This window comes from Chrysemys picta, chromosome 3 (genome assembly GCF_011386835.1).
Source record: "Chrysemys picta bellii isolate R12L10 chromosome 3, ASM1138683v2, whole genome shotgun sequence".
Lineage (NCBI taxonomy): Eukaryota > Metazoa > Chordata > Testudines > Emydidae > Chrysemys > Chrysemys picta.
In genome coordinates this window covers 127,684,688-127,706,266 of record NC_088793.1, presented here as the reverse complement: position 1 = coordinate 127,706,266, position 21,579 = coordinate 127,684,688, and the positions used below count along the sequence as shown (strand labels likewise).

Here is a 21,579-nt window from a genome sequence, read left to right as displayed (position 1 = left end):
AGGAAAAAAGAGTTTTCTTGGCATTTGTCATAATCCTACTGAAGATAAGGAAAATTGTAGTTCTAATGTGTCAGCTAGTCAAGGTAAACCCTAGATTGCCAACTAAGGTTTACCTCAATCAGCAAATGTGTTAAAACTACAACTGCTGGGGCTACTCTAGGTGGGTTAAAAACACATCTTTGCACTAGTGAAGATGAGCCCTACATGGGGGTTAAGAGGTGCACAGGCTTTGTGTGGGCCCCCTGCACAAGTGAGAATTTCAACCAGTCTGAATAAACAGGCTGTTTGCTGAACAGTTCCATGGGGAATCCTTCCACCCAGGTCACAGTGTCCGATGACCCTGGTTAGTATGTGTAGCCTTAAGGCTGAAACGATAATAACTGAAAAATACAGTATGGAAAGGGCTCTGTCCAGTACTTACCTGCCTGTTGGAGGAAGTGCTTTCAGGATTATTTTTGGGGGCTGGTAGAAGAGAGGGGAAAAAAGTCATGAGAACAGCTTGCATGTTGTTTCTGTGCAATACTAGTACATTTTTCTTATTGTTAGTGGATAAACGATGTTCCCCTATTACAGAAATAACACCCTAATGTGCTTTCCAGTTAAAACCACGACAGTAATATTGTGATCAGCAGTGTGTTGCACGTTACTGCAGAATATTGCAGTGGTTGCTCTATAAGGGCTGGAGAATGCAGCTGAAGTGGAATGGAGATTTTTCTGTGCCGTCTGCCTACAGTGTACAGCAATGTCAATTTGATCAAAGAAAAGTCACCACAGTGTAAAATATTGTATCCATGATGCTTGCTGCCTTTGAAGCATCTAGACCAAATCTGCATTTCTTGTCCACTCCAAGGGCACAATTGGAATACAAGAACAGGGCCCACTGGCGAAACCAAAATGCAGTGGAATGTCTTATCTAAACTGGCAGCACTATGAAAATACCCAGTAACACAGACAAAGGGGGTGGAGGGCAGCATCTCCTCAGAGACCCTAGAAAACCTGTGTAGAATCATTGGTTTTAACTGATAGGAACTGCTGGAAATGGGCCATGGTTCTGGGTATTTATAAGCAATGAGCAATCATTAATGAAATGCTCTGCATCACAAACTTTCCATGAGGCTAGATGGTTGCTTTGCCTACAAGACAGACTTGATCACTAATTTTCTATTAAGATGGACTTTGACAGAGGGGCAATGTGGTGACAGCAGCAGGGGACACCTGATTACTAATCCCATTGTTACATCAACTCCATGCGACCTTGGACAAGTCATCTAGTGTTCTTTAAACAACAGCATATGTGGTGACTTTTTCTCTTGTCTGTGATACTATGATTAGTGATAAGGTTACATTTAGTTCCAGATATATGGAGATTAGATTAATGAACTTCCATTAGGCTAGTTCAATAAGGTTACATGAAAATGTTTTCCCTTTGGTTTGCCTAGTATATTTTCACTTGTATTGCTTATGGCAAAAATAAGAGCATCCTAGAGAACAGGAAGCCCCCATTATGAAATGTCATTCTTAGGAGCAAAATAACAATATTTTTTCATAACTGAGATCCTCCATTTCAAGCATCTCACTAAAAAGTGCATTTTCTTCTTTCCCCTCCTAATAACAAAGCTGCCTCTTTATTGGAGTGACTTGAAAGCTGAATAACTGGATTCCTTCCCAGTAAATATCTGACATTTGTTTAGTGAGTGTTGTCATCTATTCAATTAATGTTGGACATCTCAAACTCATTTATTTATTGCTCTGCATTTTATTCTAATCTCCCTCAAGAACAAAGAACATGGAAAACGGATGGCTGTCTGGAGGCGTTTCCTTTTATTTTTAAACACTACCCCACAGTGTTTGCCCCATCACCCAGCAGGGATCATTATGATTTAATTTATAAAGGGGAATTTTGTCACTTGCCCGTAAGAGGCTATGCAGAAGCATACGTAAGGGGACTGTTGCCCCCTTACTAACATTCAGTGGGGGTGTTTTGGTTGGCTAGCTCCCAGCACTAAAAGGGGAAGGGTCGATGGCAAATCAGGAGCCTGACAGTCCCCAGGAACAATGGGGAGAGGCCAATGCTCCAGATCAGCCTGATTGACAGGGCGGGCAGGCTAATCAGGGAGTCAGGAAGCCAGGGGGGTCCCGTCCTCTGTGTGAACTGGAATGGCCTGAGTCAAACAGAGTGGGGCCGAGCTAAGGAGAGAGCAGGGGCCCGAGCCAAGTTGCTGGACGCAGAGCTGCAGCCCCAAAGCCAGAGCACAGCCCAGAGAGAGCAGACCTGCCCTGGGAGGCGAGCTGTAGCAACCAGAGCCAGAGGGGCCAGAGAAGCAGCCCAGGGAGCTGAAGGCAGAGGAGCAGCAGCAGCCGGGCTGAGGCAGTGTGGAGCTGGAGCTGGGGCTGGAGCAGTCTGAAGCTGGGTGCGGTGAGCAGCTGGGGAGAGTGAGGGGGACCCTGGGCAGTGGGCCCAGCGCAGGAAGATGCCTCAGCCAAGAGGCTCTGCAGGCCAGACTTGGAGGGGGATCATAACCCCGACTGGGCAGGGGCGACGCTGGGAAAAAGGGCCCTGCCACCTAGAACCTGAGAGTTTGTGGCCACCGCCAGAGCAAGTGTCCAACCTACAGCGTCTCTGCAGCACAGCCAGGGCCTGAGAAGGAGGCCTGGGACCTACAAGGAACAGACTGTGAACTGCCCTGACGTTCCAGAGACACTGTTTGTGATGTTCCCTGCCACAGAGTGGGGTGATGTGTTTTCCTTTAACCTTTCCCATTTTTCCTTATTCTTTTTTAAAATTAATTGTTAATTAAACAACTTGTATTTGCTTTAAATTGTATGAAATGATCAGTGGGTCAGGGAGGTGCCTAGTGCAGAGAAAGTACCCCGGAATGGGGACACCCTAGCCCCTGTCCTGGGTGACCATAGCAGGGTTGGTGGTCGAGTCCCCCAGGAATCCTGGGCCCAGCCTTGTTGGGTTTTACAAGGACTCTGCCAGACAGGAGAGTGGAAGGGGAGTCCTCAAGGGCAGGGAGGCCTCTGGGTAAAGGAAGTGGGAGCAAGGACTCAGATCCTTTTGCTAGCCCACTTCACCGGGGTAGTGCAGAAGCCAGGAAAGTTCCCCACAGTAGCAGGACCATTCCCCCGCTTACACATATATCCAGATTGCTAATCTGAATGCAGGGAGGAAAGCAGGCTTCATGGAGTCTCAATTCCCCCTGCCATTGGAAGTAAGTAGGTGGAGGGGGGGTACAGAGTAGATGGAACCTTAGTTTTGACTCCTAACATGCTGGCCAGCAGAGTGAGCTGGTGCAATGGGGGGAGAAACATGTACCCTGTAAATGGCTGCTGGAACTTGCTTCCTGCTGGAGCCAAGGGGAACCAAGGTAGGAATTGTGATCCTCTAGTTTTATATCTGTTGATAGAAGAAATGGTGTCCATGTGGCAAGTGTAGCACCCATTCAAGATTGTGGAATCATCTGTACACATCAGGCCTAATTCCCTTCTCTTACACCAGTGTAACTCTGTCTTCAGTGAAGTCATTCCCATTTTACACTGGAGTAAGTGAGAGAAGAATCACCTCGTAAAAAAAATTCAGTGGCTTTTTTTTTTTTTTTTGTCAAATTTTCTTTGACATTTTTGATTTGACAGAAAACCAGCAGTTTCCAGCAACCAAAATCCATTGGGCAGAGCATAGGAGACTGAGTAAGGAAAACTGGGTTTTAGACCAAGTCCTGTCGCTGACTTGCTGCGTGTCCTTGGTCAAATCACTTAGGGCTTGTCTTCACATACAGCACTGCAGCGGCGTAGCTGCACTGATGCAGCTGTAGCACTTTAGTGAAGACACTCCTATACTTGGGAGAGCTTCTCCTGTCAATTAGTTAGTTCACCTGCCCGAGAGGCAATAGCTATGTCGATGGGAGAATCTCTCCTGCCGACATACCTGTCTTCACGGGGCTAGGTCAGTATAACTACATCACCCAGGGGGGTGGATTTTTCACCCTGAATGACACAGTTATATTGATATAGGTCAGTAATGGAGACCTGGCCTTAGGGCCTGGTCCTCATTTAAACTAAGACCTCTGTGCACTGCCTGGTAGTGCAATGGGACCTTAAAATAGATGTAAATGGATAAATTGTTACATTTGCACCTTTGTACACAGCCAGAGGAATGTATAGCAGCCTTAGTGTAAATGAGAACCGTGCTGTTGACTTTAACCAAGCTGTTAACTTTCTATTTTAATCTCTGTAAGGTGGAGATAATGATACTTCTGTACCTTTGCTCAATGATTTTTAGATCTGCTGTATAGGTGAAAAGTACTTAGTATTATTATTATTCAACCCACAGAAAATATACTGGATTAGATATGTTTTATGAAATCCATTTGTCTGCTAATACCCAGTTTCCTTTATGACTGCAATCTACCACTGTTACCCTATTTTCTGTGACCTACAATGTCTGGTCATGAATAAAAGCTGTATGGGGAACAATTTGTTTTTGACAGAAGTTTCCCAATCAGCATGTTCCTCTCTTTCCTTATCACACTTGTGATAGCTTTGTTTACTGGTCTTTGACTGGGGTCCCTCTTCTATGTTCTTAAAAATACTAAGCAAACTGTTCAGCTATTCTCCATTTACATTACAGCCTCTTATAATATAAAACAAGTGTATAAACAGAGACTTTCTCTTCCACTTTCCAGCATTCTCAGGGAAGCTGTGGGTGATTTCCTCAGTGCTCCAAGGATCTTCAATTATTTGACTCCCTCTCCATCGATTCTCAAAGTCTCTGTGTACCAGCAACCATTCTGCCTGCTTAATGGAGGGATGGATACACTTTCTTCAGAGCCATTCAGTGGTGCTCTAGAAGCTACTAGAAAGTGAAATAGTTTGCTTCCTTCCATAGCAAGACACCAAAGAACAAGCAAATGTATCTTCGTCGTAGCCAGAACATGTTGTTAGGCTGGAGTGACTTTCTAGTGGAATCTAGTACTAACTTGCCCTCTTTGCCTTCCTATCATGCAATAATAACTTCAACAGGTTAGTATTTGGTGATCAGAGAGAGAGGCTATTGTCTTTGTTGGGACTTGAACTGTTGACCATCTGATACAAAAGCACCAACCCTTTCACTTGAACTAAAGAACCTCTATTAGCTAGTCATAGTTGCCATCACCATTTTTATACCTTTTGCAGGATTCCCAGAGGCTGTGGCCTATCAACTATAACCATAATCTCTGCCTGATCAAAAAAATCTAGTTAAAAGGATAGTTAGAAAAGGTTCTTACTGTGGCGTTTCTTTGTGTCTGCTTTACCTTCTTCTTTTGTTACTCCCAGACAACCCATTAATTCTTGAACTGATAAGGATTTGTCATTGTTCACATCACAGTATTCTACAAACTTCTTCACACATTTTTTGGGCTTTGACTTTTTTCGCAGGAATCTCTTGAATGGCTTGATTTCCTTTTTGCCAATATCGCCACTGGAATTTTTATCAAGTTGTTTGAAATACCAGTGGACCACTCTCTCTTCCAGAGTATGATTTGGATCAGGTTCTGAAAGCCTGCAATGCGAACAGAACATTAAGCTTTACATTTGATCACACAGTCCTCTTATGTTACTTATGAATCATTAGATTAGTATTAGTAGATAAGGGTATTTTAGTGAGGTAGGGTGACTTGAAAAACCATTTGTGACTAACTCTTGATGTCCTGAGGAGTCCAGGTTTTACAAGAGCTGCAAATGAATACCATTATTATACAGTGATCACACTTAAATTTTTTTGGTGGTTTGAAAGTTTTTAAATGGTGAATCAGTAAAAATGTTCATATTGGTGCAAACATTTTATATATGACCATTATAAATCACACATCCCTACCACTGGGGAGCTGAGACTGGAATTCTGGTTCTGCTGCAAATTCCAAGTCTCTGCCACCTAAACTAAAGAAGACTGTCCATAGAGGCTAACAATAGCACGTCGCTTATATTCTGTGATGCAGCAACTAGAGGGCACCATCGCACAGATACACACAAAGCCAATCATGATTCAAGGATGCTGACAGGAGCCAGCATCAGAAAGAAAATGCAGGCAGGCAGATGAGAATAAAGACAAATATGTATAATTTCCTGTTTATCTGGGGAAAATGATGATGCTAAAATATCTTCCTGCCATAAAGAAGGGGAAGTACAGGAATTAATAATTCTTGTCTCTGTTATGATTTAAGTATACAATCACAGAAGACACATGGTTACCACAGAAAAATATTGAGTGTGTGTGTTGTGGAATCCAGAGGCTAGAAGCCATGGTGTCTTAGAAATAGCTCTGTCTTTTCCAGAGAGTAGAGGAATGGTCACAGCATGATTGCTCTGCTGAAAAACATATATGAGATGTATGGATGGCAGGACATTACAGTGTATTAAAAGAAAGGAACCAGTGTTCCACTTGGCATAAAAGCCACTTCTAAGATTTATGAATTGAAACTTCTCATTTACAAACTCTACACAGAGAAATGGAAGTTATTGCTTTCCTTCCCATAGCTTATTTAAAAATTTCCATTGCAGAGATTCAAATGAGGTGCTTAATTGACTGACCTTATTGCTTTTGACCAGTATATTCTTTTAGCATCTCCCACTCTCATCGCTATTTCAATATGCTGAATGCTAAATTCTAGACTGAAGGTCAGAGTCTGCTTTCAGTTACATTTTTGGACACTCCATTGAAGTCAATGAGGTAGCCAGGGTATAACCAATAACATAAGATCGGCCATGATGGATCAGACCAATGGTCCATCTAGCCCAGTATCCTGTCTCTGACAGTGGCTAGTGCCGGATGCTTCAGAGGGAATAGAAAGAACAGAGCAATGTCAAGTGATCCATCCCCTGTAGTCCAGTCCCAGCTTCTGGCAATCACAAGTATAGGGGCACCCAGAGGAGCATGGTGTTGCATCCCTGACCATCTTGGCTACTAGCCATTGATGGACCTATACTCCATGAACTTATCTAAATTTCTTTTTTAACCTAGTTATAGTTTTGGCCTTCACAACATCCCTTAGCAACAAGTTTCATAGGTTGACTCTGCATTCTCCGAAGAAACACTTCCTTATGTTTGTTTTAAACCTTCTGCCTAATAATTACATTGGGTGACCCCTAGTTTTTGTGTTACGTGAAGGGGTAAATAACTCTTCCTATTTGTTTTCTCCACTCCATTCATGATTTTATAGACCTCTATCATATCACCCCTTAGTGATCACTCTTCTAAGATGAACAGTCCCAGTCTTTTTAATCTCCTCTCCTATGGAAGCTGTTCCATACCCCTAATCATATGTGTTGCCCTTCTGTGTACCTCTTCCAATTCTAATACACCTCTATCCCGATATAACGCGACCCGATATAACACGAATTTGGATATAATGCAGTAAAGCAGAGCTCCGGGGGGCGGGGCTGCGCGCTCCGGCGGATCAAAGCAAGTTCGATATAACGCGGTTTCACCTATAACGTGGTAAGATTTTTTGGCTCCCAAGGACAGCGTCATATCGGGTAGAGGTGTATCTTTTTGTGAGGTTGGATAACCAGAACCGCACACAGCATTCAAGGTGTGGGCATACCATGGATTTACATAGTGGCATTATGATATTTTCTGTTTCATAATCTATCCCTTTCCTAATGGTTCCTAACTTTCTGTTAGCTTTTTGATACTGCACATTGTTGTCAGGGAACTATTCACAGCGACTCCAAGGTCTTTTTTGAGTGGTAACACCTAATTTAGATTACATCACTTTTTAATTTACAGTTGAGATTATTTGTTCCAACATGGATTACTTTGCGCTTAGCAATATTGAATTTCATCTGCCATTTTGTTTCCCAGTCACCCAGTTTTGTGAGATCCCTTTGTTACTCGTCATAAAGAGCTTTGGACTTAACTGTCTTGAGTAATTTTGTATTGCATACAAATTTTGCCACTTCACAGTTAATCCTCATTTCTAAATCATTTACCACTTCCCATTATGAAAACTGACCATTTATTCCTACCCTTTGTTTCCTATCTTTTAACCAATTACCGATCCATGAGAGGACTTTCCCTCTTATCTCATGACTGGTTAGTTTACTTAAGAGACTTTGGTGAGCAAAATATGATCCTAATCCATTAATTTAGTCTAAAGCAGATAAAGGAAAATCTGAAGATAGAAATAAATGGGTAAAGGATACCACCATGGAAAGGAGAAGAACATCAAAACACAATGGCTTACTGGATCAGACAGTCAGTGCAGTCCAGTATCTTGACTCCAGCTGTGACCCATGATGGATATTTTAAAAGAAAGCATAAAATCCCCATAATGTGTTTGAATACTGCAATACTATAAATTTGTTCCTGACTCCAGATAGGTATGCAGCTTGTACCCAGAAGCCTGAAGATTGTTAGTACTTAGGCATTTAAATCCTGCCTACTCTATCTGCAGACATCCATTTTTAGAAGAAAGCAGGCAAAATTGAAAGGAAAACAGCCCACTTTCTTCAAGTGAATCATAGAATCATAAACTTTAAGGTCAGAAGAGACCATTATGATCATCTAGTCTCACCTCCTGCACAACACAGGCCACAGGATCTCACCCACCCACTCCTGTATCAAACCTATGTCTGAGCCATTGAAATCCTCAAATCATGGTTTAAAGACTTTAAGGTGCAGAGAATCTTCCAGCAAGTGACAGGTGCCCCACACTGCAGAGGAAGGTGAAAAACCCCCAGGGCCTCTGCCAATCTGCCCTGGAGGAAAATGCCTTCCTGACCCCAAATATGGCGATCAGCTAAACCCTGAGCATGTGGGCAAGACTCACCAGCCAGACACCCAGGAAAGAATTTTAGTAAGAAAACAAAAATTAGGACTGGGGTGACTTATTGACCTGATGCTGTACTGCTGGTGAGAATTCAGACACCAAAACAACAACAACAACAAAGGCTTTAAGTTTCTGCCTTGTGTATACAACCCATGATATTTTTGCAGGAGACATTCCCTAACAGTTCTAATGGAATCTGTTATCACTTCATGGAGGTAGAAATAAAATTGCTTTTTAAAAGGTTTTGTTTTGTTTTTAAATTTCCAAATGTAATCAGAACTCTTTTTAAAGGCACACACTACAGATCCATTTCCAATCACCCAAGTGAAACCCACCTGCTGGAAGACAATGATGGATCGGAGACTGCGTGGACCATATCGGTGGAGAGTGCATCCAGAACACTGGTCAGGAACTCATTCTTCTTGGCCCCTGGACAACCTAGGAGGGAAACAGAGTTTCCTTTTTCTTGTGTTTTATTTTCCACATAATAATGTAACTCCAAAAATATTTCTTTATTAGAGATGGACCTGAACCAGAACACTATATTTAAGCCCTCCACACACTTTGGGCAAGTTCACATCCTGGTCTAGGTCCAAATTTCTAGACTCAGGCCCATCTCTATATGATGGATCAGACCCAGAAAACAGATCCAATGACCTCTGAAGTCAGGGGAGTCTGGATTCAGATCTAGCCCCCACGGTTTGGATGCTTCCCCTTTTATCTCAAGATTTTTTTTTTTTGTTTTATTTTTTAACATAAGTTCTCTGTTGGTGTGATATGGTGAAAAAAAACAGTCATTTGACATTTGTCCATCAGACAGTTTGACAATGCAGGGTACAAGCCAAGTAGCATGACCTTGGTTTTAGATGCCATCTTTTGCTATTCTTAAATGTGTTGATCATCACCACTGTGGTTTGCAGTTAATCTCTTTGTGCCTCATTTTGCCATTTGTGAAATGGGGATAATACTTCTTTTGTCCCACCTTTTGCCTGTTTCATCTATTTAGATTGTAAATTCTTCAGGGAGAGAGACTGTCTCCTTTACAGCACCTAGCAGAATGGGGCCCTGATCTTGGCTGGGACCTCAAAGTGCTACTGTGATACTACTTAATAATAATAAAGTCACTGCCTCAAGGAGCTAATGCTCTAAAATAAATTGACAGCACAGTTCAGAACTTCAGGTGCATAGTTCACCGGACAAAAATACACTGGAAAATCCAATCTCAAAGCAGTGCATCTGGAGCGTAGGGATTCAGCTGATAATCTGACAGTTGTTGACAGATTGATTTTTCACTTACACAATCCACCTGTTTCATTCCCCAGCCCTCCCCCACTCCCGGGATCCTGATCCAAACTTCATACTTTCTCCTATCTCTGTAAAGGACTGAACTAAACTCCAGCATGAGCCAAATACCCACATACTTTGCGGAGGAGACAGGGGACTGAAATCCGTATTTTGCAACTCAAACCTATCTTTAGTATATTAACGGTAAATACTTTAATGGAGGCCCAGTTACTCCAGTGTTCTTCCACAAAGCAGAAGAGGGGAATGTGTAGAAGGCTTGTGGGGTAGGAAGATGAGTGTATCAGTTGGGATTCATTACTTTATTACACTTCACAATGGCCCCTCAAGAAGGAGGTGGGATTATCTGCGACTGAAAAGCTCAACCTTGTATGGCAAGTTATTGTGTAATATGTCCTGTGTTGATACAAGGAAATGAGCTGCTGTTATATTAGCCCTGAGCAGTGGCACAGTCAGAATGGGTTAAGCTGTTTCGTTGTTGTGTGCAGCAGCAGAAGCCACTGCATATTATGTCTAATACATTTATGCAGTTATGAATTCCCTGTCTTATATATTTCCCCTTGGTACTGGGACTATTTTATTCACGTAAGATGCATATAACAGGAATTCACTGAAGGAAGTTGCATTATACTAAAGGCACATATCTGAAACCAAATGTGACTCTCTTAGAAGAGTTCCTCTTTGCTTTAGTCATTCTCCACTTTCCAGTGAACACAATCTGAGACCTGAGGCAGTGCTTATGGAAAATAAAATCACTAAGGAAGAAAAATTAACAGGGTAAACAATAGCTTGAGATGACTTGACCCCTCTCTCTCTCTCTCTCTCTGGTTTATTTTTAATATCCAAATTGGTTAATTTAGGAGCTACATTTCAATTTTTTCATGTCACTTTCTAACAACTTTGACACATCGCAAAGAAACAAAGGTTATGGTTAGGAATGTTTTCCAGTGGCTGTCCATCCAGCTGTCAAACACACATAATGTACACACACAAATTCAAAAATCAGACATTAGCAATTCATGTGAGGCAAAGCTAGACAAGAAATAAATCAATTTCTTAATTCACAAGAAATTACAAAAACAAAAAACAAAACAAAACCCTCTCATAGCTACAGGCCAGCTACAGGCAATTTTGCTTAAAATGAACTGGGGTTCCTAATTGTGTGTTTCATAAAAATGCAAGAGCAGTTGGACAGTAATCTTTGTAAAGAAAAAAACCTTACTGTTAAAACAAATAACTTGTTGCTGTGAAACATTCTCAGTTATAGCTCTGCTACTTAACATGAATTGAAACCACACAAAATCCTCACCACTTAAGCACAGAGCAAATATTCAGTTTCTCCCAATTATAACTTTTGCTGATGTGAGGGCAGTTACATGGTAATCACAACATAGTGAAACCTCTGTTCTCTGCAGGTGTTATCAACTCAGAATAATTCTCTGGGGGCCTCATGCTGTGCTTTAATTTCCCACAAGCTTGTGGCTAAAATGGCAGAGCTAGGGGGATGTTTAGTTGGATTGTAATGAATAATTCACTCTCAGTGGACTGCATGCCGAGGGAAGGCTAGTTTGTTATGATGGTCTTATGGCTTTTACTATGGTATACTTGCTTCAATTTCTTTTTGTACTGCTGCCTATATTGTGTGGGTTTGACAGTTTACATAAATAATTTGTTGTTTAAGGACTGAATTTGAAACCACATGGTATTACACTCTAAGGTTAGGCCTTGGAGACAAGAGTTCAGAGATGTAACACAGAATTAAGTGTTTACTTTAGGGATAGTTTTACCCACAATTACATTCTCCAGTCAAATATAGAATAGTCCTTAGAAACCTTGAACCATCAAATACATACCACACATGACAGGAACACACAAACACCTCACTTCAGCTAGAAACACAACAATATAAAAGCAATTAAGCAAAATTTATTTTATATTTATGCATACACACATGTGTGTGCACACATATACAGATCTCTATATAAATATGTCTCCCCTTAGAATTAGCTCTGTGGAGCACCAGCCTTAGTGAACTAAAGTAGAGTATTATCAATCTCAAAAGAAAGTCTTTTGCAGCGCACTTACAGGAATGAGTAGAAAAGTGTGTTTGTTCCCTGCTGTAAAAACGTCTAAATGGTTAAAAAGAGCTAATTAGGGAGAGGAGTCATTTTCTGTATTCACACTAACCTTCCTGCTGTGTCAGCAACCCAGGAAATTGTATCTTGAGTTATTTGTCTGAAGTCTGATAGCATTTAACTTGAGCATGAGGATTTTTACTTCCCTTTTGTTTGTTAATATTAACATAGGGCTAAATCTCGTCCCTAGAAGCTAGTACCCGACACTTACTGAAATCCCTTTGAAGATTATAGATGCTTTTCCATGTGACAAGACTTAAACAACAGGCCAAAGTCTCTTGTCACTTGTACCTATGTAGCCCCCTTGACTTCAGTGGGGTTGCACAAGTATAACAGAGAGCAAAGTTCGGCAGAGTGTGCTTGTTAGTGTTGGTAGTTTTATATAAAAGATTGGAGGTTTGCTTTTGTTCAGGTAAGTAATGGACAATTCCTGTCTGTCTAGGAACTTTGTGTGACCTGTATCCGTGTGGTATTTGAGCACCTCCTAATTTGTGTCCCCTGGTTCAATGCCTTAACCACAAACCCACCCTTCTTCCCTTTTGGTGAAGTTCACCTGTAGTGCAGAGGGCCAGGCAAGGTCATTCTCAGCACTTAAACCCTGCAGAGGGGTCACACTAGTGGTGGGCTGGACACTGTTGAAAGGGTCTCTGTGCCAGCCCCACGTGGTCCAGTGCATAAGGATGCAGTGAGATAGGATGGGGGTGAGCCAGAGGAGGGCTATAGATCCACTATGCCTTAAAATCCAGTGGCCCCAGTATCTCATGCACATGGCACAGACAGGCTGGGCTGCTAACCCTGGACTGGGAGGTAGATTTCAACTCTCCAGTAAACATATGTGTTTTGCGGGTTTTATGTGAATTTTCTTTGTCTTAATTTAAGAAAATCAGAGAGAATAGTGAGTGAGAGGTAGTAAAAGAAATATCTTTTGGGCTCATATATTAAAATCCAAAATATTTAGAGCTTGGAATATATATGTCTAATTTTGTTAGTCCAAGTTCATTAGACAGACTACTATGTTACTTATATGGTTAAATACACTAAAATTAAGGGGTAATGTGAATAACAGATGAGCCAATGAATTAGTTTTTGCAAGTGATGAAATGTTGAAGTTTGACAAAGACATTTTTGATAATGGCAAAAGCAGTTTGCTGAGAGTATATTTTAGCACTATTATTATTCTGGTTATGCAATAAAAGAAGAATCATTAAAATACAATATAAAGTAAAGAGAGTGAAAAACTGTTTTCTTGCGTTATATGGTGTTGAAGGTTAGTGATGCTACTGTCTGTGACTTTTCAGGGATGTAATTTTGAGGATAGAGCATAGGTGAATGGGACTGAAATATAAGAAGCTTCTCAATTGTCATGTAAAATTCAAAGCAAAACTTGAAAAAGTTTGGCTGACTTTATTTATTTATTTATTTTTGGGGCGCACTTCTGTTTCCCTGGTTCTAGCTGGAAATTGAAGCAAAAGTACTGACGTACTCAGAGGAAACACTGTTCTTGCTTTACTCTATGCGTGATTGGAAACAGGGTGTTTTGGAAATTGTTTGAGGCAGTCGCTTCCTACACAATATCCAGCCCAGTTTTGCACTCCTCAGGGGTCTGGATTGTTTGATGAAGCATCTGATATTTTGAATGCTTATGTTTAGCCAAAATGAACCCAAACTCCTGACCTTTTGAGGTTCATCCAGTATTAAATGGGATATAAACTGCAATCTACCCACATGGATCCAATTGCAGGACTGGGACTGCAGTTTATTTTTCTGAAGCTACAGCATGGTGAGTAGGTCAGTAAACAGAGCAAATGTGATACAGAACAATCATAAGGCCCAGGAAAGAAAAATAACTAGGTGCCATTTTTACAGGATTACATTTGTCGGATATACTGTATTTCAAAATCACCTGTCACTGAAGTATGCAAGTGCCATTTCTGATCATAACCACACTTTCTTAAATAGCTTGTCAAATTCAGTTTAATAAAAGCACCATAGCCAGCTGATCCTCTGTGTTGTCACTTAGGATGTCAATTGTTAGGAATGTCAATGTTATTTTGGATGTTGCAATACAGTAACTAAATTTCAATTAAAAACAATTTACTGCTTTTAAGTTGCTTAGGTATTTTTGTCAGGTGGCTATTTCCTTTTAGGAGATGAGTACAAAATAACCACAACAATAATAATAAATAATAAATTACAACAATTTAAATGTCCATCAAGAAAAAAAAGCAATTACAAAACAGTATGTTGTTGTAATTCCAGAAATGACATGAGTAGCAAGGTGCACAGTTCTTGGAAATGGAAAAATGGAAGTGTAAGGAAATGCTTAGTGGGGATGATTTCCACATTAATTAATTAGCTTAAGCAGACTATTCCTTGGAAACCTGCAGGAAAAATGTGGCCTTTGCTGCAAACTGATATTGTACTTTTACCTCCCTGGATATCTCTGACTAAGCGAGACTTTTTCCACTGCAGACGTGAGAATCCCAATTGCATCCACCCTTTGCTAACACAAGCCACAAAAGACTGTATTCAGATACTGGTAATCATCTGCCTTTAAACCAACAGAATGGAGGAAGTTCTGAGTAAAGTTCTCAAATTGATTCAGCCCAGAAACATTTGCATAGATGGTAGCTTTTCTTCAAGATGTGCTGTCTAGAAACGTGTCCTGGGTGAGAGCTGAGCCCTCCTACTAGACAATGACCCCCATGTGTTGCAGCACGGTAGTGTGTCATGTAAGATCAGCCACTATTTAAAGAACCTTGTGATATCTCAGCAGCCTGGGGGGGTGTTTTATGGATGTTTTCAGACCCATATAGGAACTGCCTTTTTTGTGAATGCAAATCGGATATGGGGCAAACCCTGCCCCACACCACAAATGGGGGGAGTTCCATAGATGCAGCAAAATGGGTGCAATTCTGCTGCTAAAGTGGAAGCAGGATTTTTGGAATCAACAAATAAAGTCTTCACACCTTGTGCCATGTGGATTCCAAACACATTATTGGACAGGAGTAGGGTGAGTTGGGGTAGGAGTTGGGGAGACAGATGTCAGACAAGAGGTCTATGGTAGCCACATGGTGCCCTGGGGGTGGGAGAAGGGAAGGATAGACATCATCCACTTGATAAACTCCAATACCCTGGCCAACTTTCTGTTTAATTTATGTCAAAATGTTTAAAATAGCCAAAGTTATGAATCAATTCCTCAAATTCATGTTTTAAAATTGAAACCATTTCTAAGCCCAAAAGACATCTGAAACTTAATTCCCACCGATTTCAATCATAGCACGACGGTGGAGGGACAGGGGAGGAGGGGAGAGACACACTGCTCCCAGGCCAGTGAGTTATTTAGATTAAATTTTACTCCAGAGTGAGTTTTTGCAGCACTGATTAAAATGGGGATTTACAAACTGGAAATGCTGACAGAAATTGAGCTAAAGCAAGAGCTAGCAGGAACCGCTAAAATGTTACTTTACCATGGAATGGGCTAATCCTTGGAAATCTGAAGTGTTGATAGAGCCTTAGCTTGGAGCTGGCATTTGTGTTACCTTCATGGATACCTGACACTAAATTTGACAGCTTGTGGTTTCAGATCTCAGTGGCTAATCTTTAGTTAAAGAAAAGAAACTGTGAAATGACTAAAACAAAGGAACAAAGAAAAGGCCTACAATTGCTCAGTACAGTGGTTTTACAGGATGTGATCTTATGCAGTATTGAGACTACCTCAGCTCCCCTGAGGTCAAAGGGAGTTGAGGGTGCCTTGGCATGTTGTGGGATCAGGGACTACATCAGCAGACTGAATTCATTTTAAAAAAAGTGAAGGTCAACTAACTAATCAGCATCCAAATAACAACTGCAGGCCAATAACAGAGGTCTGGTTAGTTGTGTTGGGCTTTCAAACTAGCCTTTGAAAATTGGCATCTGTGTAGAATGGATCCCTGGAGCCAAATACAATATAGTGTACTTTATTAAACAATAAACTGATGTTTACATCACATTGGGTGTTTGACTTTTACCCACAAAAAGCAGGGAAATTCAGAGTTAAATCTGACACTGTCCTTAACTTGGCTTCTGTGCAATAAGAATTAAGGAAATGGATACATACTATTTGGCAGCTAAGAGCCTGCAACGACAGAAGCACAATAAGGTAAATTAAAGATGGAGATGAATGAAATTATGGTTCTAAAGTGTATGCCTACCAGGCTGCAGTGCAGCTGACTTAATGTGAAGTAATTTACAGTGTGCAGTTTGTTTATTAAATGTCTCAGATAGTATTACAGTAGGATGATCCAGTTACATGATGGCAATCCATTATGGATTACTAGGATGCTTTCTCCACTGGACCACTAATCTGTATGTTAGGTTAAGCACGCCTTCTTGCATCTTCTCAGTGGGAATATCCTTCAGGAATACCAATTGTTGCATTTATTCCTGCATGTGTGCACAATAGTGCCTTCCCAACATCTTCAGCAACAGTAGCAGTTTTAAAACTGATGGCACTTTCAAACACAGTGCTGCTGGGCAGGTGCAACTTTCAACAGTACTGAGGGAAAGGAAGTGAAGAAAGAGAGAAAGGAGAAAACTGAGTTGGGCATTCTGTGTGGGGGTGGAGGACAGAGAAATCATGAAAGAGTGGCACACTCATTTCGGTATAAAATGCTTTTCATTTAGTTAACATTGACCCTTTATCAACTTAACTAATGAATATAAAGGCATTTTATACCAGAATAAGAGTATCCGCACAGATTTAAACCAAAATAATGGATATTTTTTGTTCCATTCAGCATGTACATAAGCCCTAAATCACAAGAGCATGCTAAACCAATACAAGGCAGGTTTAAATTGCAGTGAATGTTTACACACAAGGTTGTGGAATGTCAAAAGCTAATCTACTCCTTGGTCAAAAACTGAAGGTACCAGAAGCAATACAGAATCAGCAAAAGCTCCTAAACCTTTAAACATGTTTAAGCCTGACTTGTTTCAATTTAGCTTGTGCCTGCTAATTACAGGGGCAAGTGAGGTTTAAACCAATATAAGAATGTTCAAAAAGGGTTTGCTTGGGTTTAAGTAGATTTGTTTGCAAACAGATTTAAATTAAGTTGGTGCAATTTTTGTGTGTAGACAAGTCCAAAGATTTAAGGGGAGAAGGGAAAGAATAGTGTGTAGTAACTGAGGATGAAAGAGAGACACGGTGGATAGTAAAGAGGAAGAAGGAGGAGGACAAAGGAACAAAAGAAAAGGGAGAGGCCATGCACAGAAAGTAAGAGGGAGGAGTAAAAGAGGTAGAGAAGTACTGCAAGCTCCAACCGAATTTCAGCAGACAGACATTCTGTGCTCTAATACAGACACCTTTGGCAGTGCAGACATTGAGTTAAAGGGATTAACATGTTATCAATCAGCTGGGAGGAAGAATTTAATCAGAAAAATGTGAATGATAATTGTGAATTGTCTAAGAACACTTTATTAGGTGCCAGAAAGCCATATTGGTTAAAAAAACAACCCCAAAAAACAAAACATCTCCCTGGTTTAGAGAGGAAGTGAAGGCAGCTTTAAAGAATAAATAATATTTAACAAATGGAAGAAAGGGGAGGTTGATAGTAATGAACATATATCAGAATTGGGAAAATTGATAAGGGATGGAAAAGGAACAGAAGAAGAAATCTATGCAGAGTTAAGGACAATGAAAAGAAGGTTTTTAAGTATATTAGAAACAAAAAGAGTCTTAATAATGGTAATGGTCCATTACCAGAGGGAAAAGGTAAAATTATCAATAATAATGCATAATAGGCAGGAGTGTTCAATAAATATTTCTCTTCTGTATTTAGGAAGAAAACATAAGATGTAGTCATGATAACACTCTTTCCATTCCACTTGTATCTAAGGCAGATATTAATCTGCAGCTACGAAAGTTAGAAGATTTTTAAAATCAACAGGTCTGTATAACTTGCATCTAAGTGTTAAAAGAGCTGGCTGAGGAGCTCACTGGACTATTAATGCTGATTTTCAATAAGATTTGGAACACTGGGGAAGTTCCAGAAGATTGGAAGAAAGCTAATGTTGTGCCAATATTTTAAAAGGAAATGGGATGACCCAGGAAATTATAGGTATCTCGGTTTGACATTGATCCCAGTTTTGGTGTCCACAATTCAAGAAGGATGTTGAAAAATTGGAGAGAGTTCAGAGAAGTGTCACGAGAATGATTAAAGGATTAGACAACATGCCTTATAGTGACAAACACAAGGAGCTCAATCTATTTTAACAAAGAGAAGATTATGCAGCCAATTGATTAGTCATAAGTACCTACCTGGGAACAAATCTTTTCCCACAGTATTCTTGCCGCCAAGTTAAAGAAGTATGGGCTGGATGAATGGACTATAAGGTGGATAGAAAGCTGGCTAGATCGTCGGGCTCAACGGGTAGTGATCAATGGCTCCATGTCTAGTTGGCAGCCGGTTTCAAGCAGAGTGCCCCAAGGGTCGGTTTTGTTTAATATCTTTATTAATGATCTGGAGGATGGTGTGGACTGCACTCTCAGCAAGTTTGCAGATGACACCAAACTAGGAGGCGTGGTAGATATACTAGAGGGTAGGGATCGGATACAGAGGGACCTAGACAAATTAGAGGATTGGACCAAAAAAACCTGATGAGGTTCAACAAGGACAAGTGCAGGGTTCTGCACTTAGGATGGAAGAATCCCATGCACTGCTACAGACTAGGGACCGAATGGCTAGGTAGCAGTTCTGCAGAAAAGGACCTAGGGGTCTCAGTGGACGAGAAGCTGGATATGAGTCAACAGTGTGTTCTTGTTGCCAAGAAGGCTAACGGCATTTTGGGCTGTATAAGTAGGGGCATTGCCAGCAGATCGAGGAACGTGATCGTTCCCCTTTATTCGACATTGGTGAGGCCTCATCTGGAATACTGTGTCCAGTTTTGGGCCGCACACTACAAAAAGGATGTGGAAAAATTGGAAAGAGTCCAGCGGAGGGCAACAAAAATGATTAGAGGTCTGGAGCACATGACTTATGAGGAGAGGTTGAGGGAACTGGGATTGTTTAGTCTCCAGAAGAGAAGAATGGGGGGGGAGGATTTGATAGCAGCCTTCAACTACCTGAAGGGGGGTTCCAAAGAGGTTGGAGCTAGGCTGTTCTCAGTGTTGGCAGATGACAGAACAAGGAACAATGGTCTCAAGTTGCAGTGGGGGAGGTCCAGGTTGGATATTAGGAAACACTATTTCACTAGGAGGGTGGTGAAGCACTGGAATGCGTTACCTAGGGAGGTGGTGGAGTCTCCTTCCTTGGAGGTTTTTAAGGCCCGGCTTGACAAAGCCCTGGCTAGGATGATTTAGTTGGGGATTGGTCCTGCTTTGAGCAGGGGGTTGGACTAGATGACCTCCTGAGGTCCCTTCCAACCCTGATATTCTATGATTCTATGATAATGGGTTCTTCAGTCTAGCAGAGAAAGATATAATATGGTCCAATGGCTGGAGGTTGAAGCTAGACAAATTCAGACTAGAAACAAGGCATATATTCTTAACAGTGAGTAATTAACCATTAGAACAATTTACCAGTGGTTGTGGTGGAGTCTCCATCCTGACCATTTTTAAATCAAGCTTCGATGTTCTCCTAAATTATTTTGAGAAAGTTCTAGGGCCAGTGTTATATAGGAGGTCAGACTAGCTGATAACAGTATTCCCTTCTGGCCTTATTTAGTTAAATCAACCTTGGAAAAATATACATGGTTTTAGAGTTCAGGGAAAAAATGTTTTGCAAACAGCAACTCCATAAGCTTCACCCATCCTGAATTTAAATGGCCTGATCTAGCACAGTACTTAAGCATATGCTTAACATTAAGCATGAGTAGCCCCAATGAATGTGTTTAATTGCTTTGCTGGATTAGAGTCCAGTGTGGGTTTTGGGGCATATAAAAATAGAGGCAGCATGCTCTAGTACAAGAGCAGAGGACTGATACTTAGGAGACTTAGCTTCTACATCCAACTCATCCAATGCCTTTCTTAGCTACCTTGGGCAAAATTAATTAAGTCTTTTTGTGTAACAATTTTCTCATTTATGTGACAAGGATGATATTGACCTATTTCTCAAGAGTTTGAGAGGTTCAATTAATATTTGTGAAGTGCTTTGCAATCCTTAGAAGGAAAACACTATATAAGAGCTGTATCTTTATATCTTCTAAAGCAGACCTTAATCAAAAATGACTCTTCTGTTCTACAAACTTGTTACCTATTTACCTGTAAATCACATTGTATTAATCGTGGTATAAAATGGGACTCAATGCTATCTTGGCTGTATTAATGTGGCCTGCCTTATATATAAATAAAACAGAGATTGTGGGTGGCTGTGTTGGGCGGTTGGTGAACGAGTCTTTCACTTCTGGTGAACGGAGTTCAAATTCTGGTTTGATCACAAGCCAGTTGAGTCATCTTAATTCCCATTTGTCAGTGTCTCCCAGACCCACACAATTTGGTATCGCTGGTCTCTGCTCAAGAAAAGGTCAGCAGTCAGATAGATAGTTATATAAGTGTGTGAGGCACAGGGGAAGTATGCCTCATGTCTGCCTATACCAAGTATAGCACAAGCCAGTGCTGTTGGTCCTTATTTTAAATAAAAAATACATTTACACCCAGACATTTAGGAATAGATATATTCATTGGCACAACTACTGGAGGAGATGAGGGGAACATGTCTCTTCACATTTGTACCATCTTGATTTCCCCTCCAGGCTGCTACAGTTCTCAGTACAAGTCCCCACAATTTTTGTGTGTGGTTTCATGTCTGTATTCAAATACATTCATATGGGGGAAGGCAGTTACTGTACTTTACCTAATGTATAGTGAACTAGCTTTGTATGTATTCAAACAGTCCTTTTGCATTAAGGAATTTCTAAAGCTTTATAGAGTCAGGCCCCAACGGTCAAATTTTTCATGAAGTTCAGTCTTGATTTGAAACGCTTTTATTTGGAATTGGGAGTCTAGATTTAATAGACCCATTCAGATAACAGTATTATGATAAGAAATACATGTTTCTTTTCTCCAGCATACTGTGGTTTTATTCTCTGCTTCCCAGGGGAGATTTTGCATGGGCTGACCCTAGAGAATCCGACCACTGTGCATCTGTTCACATTGCCTCTTCCCCCTCCAACCTTCCACATGAAGTGACTATTAAGTGAAGTTTGCCTGCACGACACCCCACAGCTAGAGATGAATGATAGCTAGCAACAATAAAGCATTCACCCAGATGCTTAGTGAGGTTTCTAAGCTCAAAGCACAAGCAGCTGAGGAATTTGACAAAACAAGGTTTCACTGTAGAATAAGCAGCCAGTTT

General features: G+C 40.9%; 1 protein-coding gene across 3 annotated transcripts in view; it reads right to left on the bottom strand.

Moving 5' to 3' along the window:
- SMOC2 (SPARC related modular calcium binding 2) overlaps nucleotides 1-21,579 on the bottom strand; it is a 172,093-nt gene that overhangs the window by 6,457 nt on the left and 144,057 nt on the right. Inside the window, exons 10-13 of one of the 3 annotated variants that reach the window (XM_065590457.1) lie at nucleotides 9,146-9,248; nucleotides 5,268-5,542; nucleotides 3,320-3,400; nucleotides 422-462 (exon numbers count right to left, since the gene is read on the bottom strand). In XM_065590457.1, coding sequence (XP_065446529.1) covers nucleotides 422-462; nucleotides 3,320-3,400; nucleotides 5,268-5,542; nucleotides 9,146-9,248 — 500 coding nt within the window. The remainder of the gene's footprint in view (nucleotides 1-421; nucleotides 463-3,319; nucleotides 3,401-5,267; nucleotides 5,543-9,145; nucleotides 9,249-21,579) is intronic. The other 2 variants (XM_065590459.1, XM_065590460.1) reach the window with 2 other exon arrangements.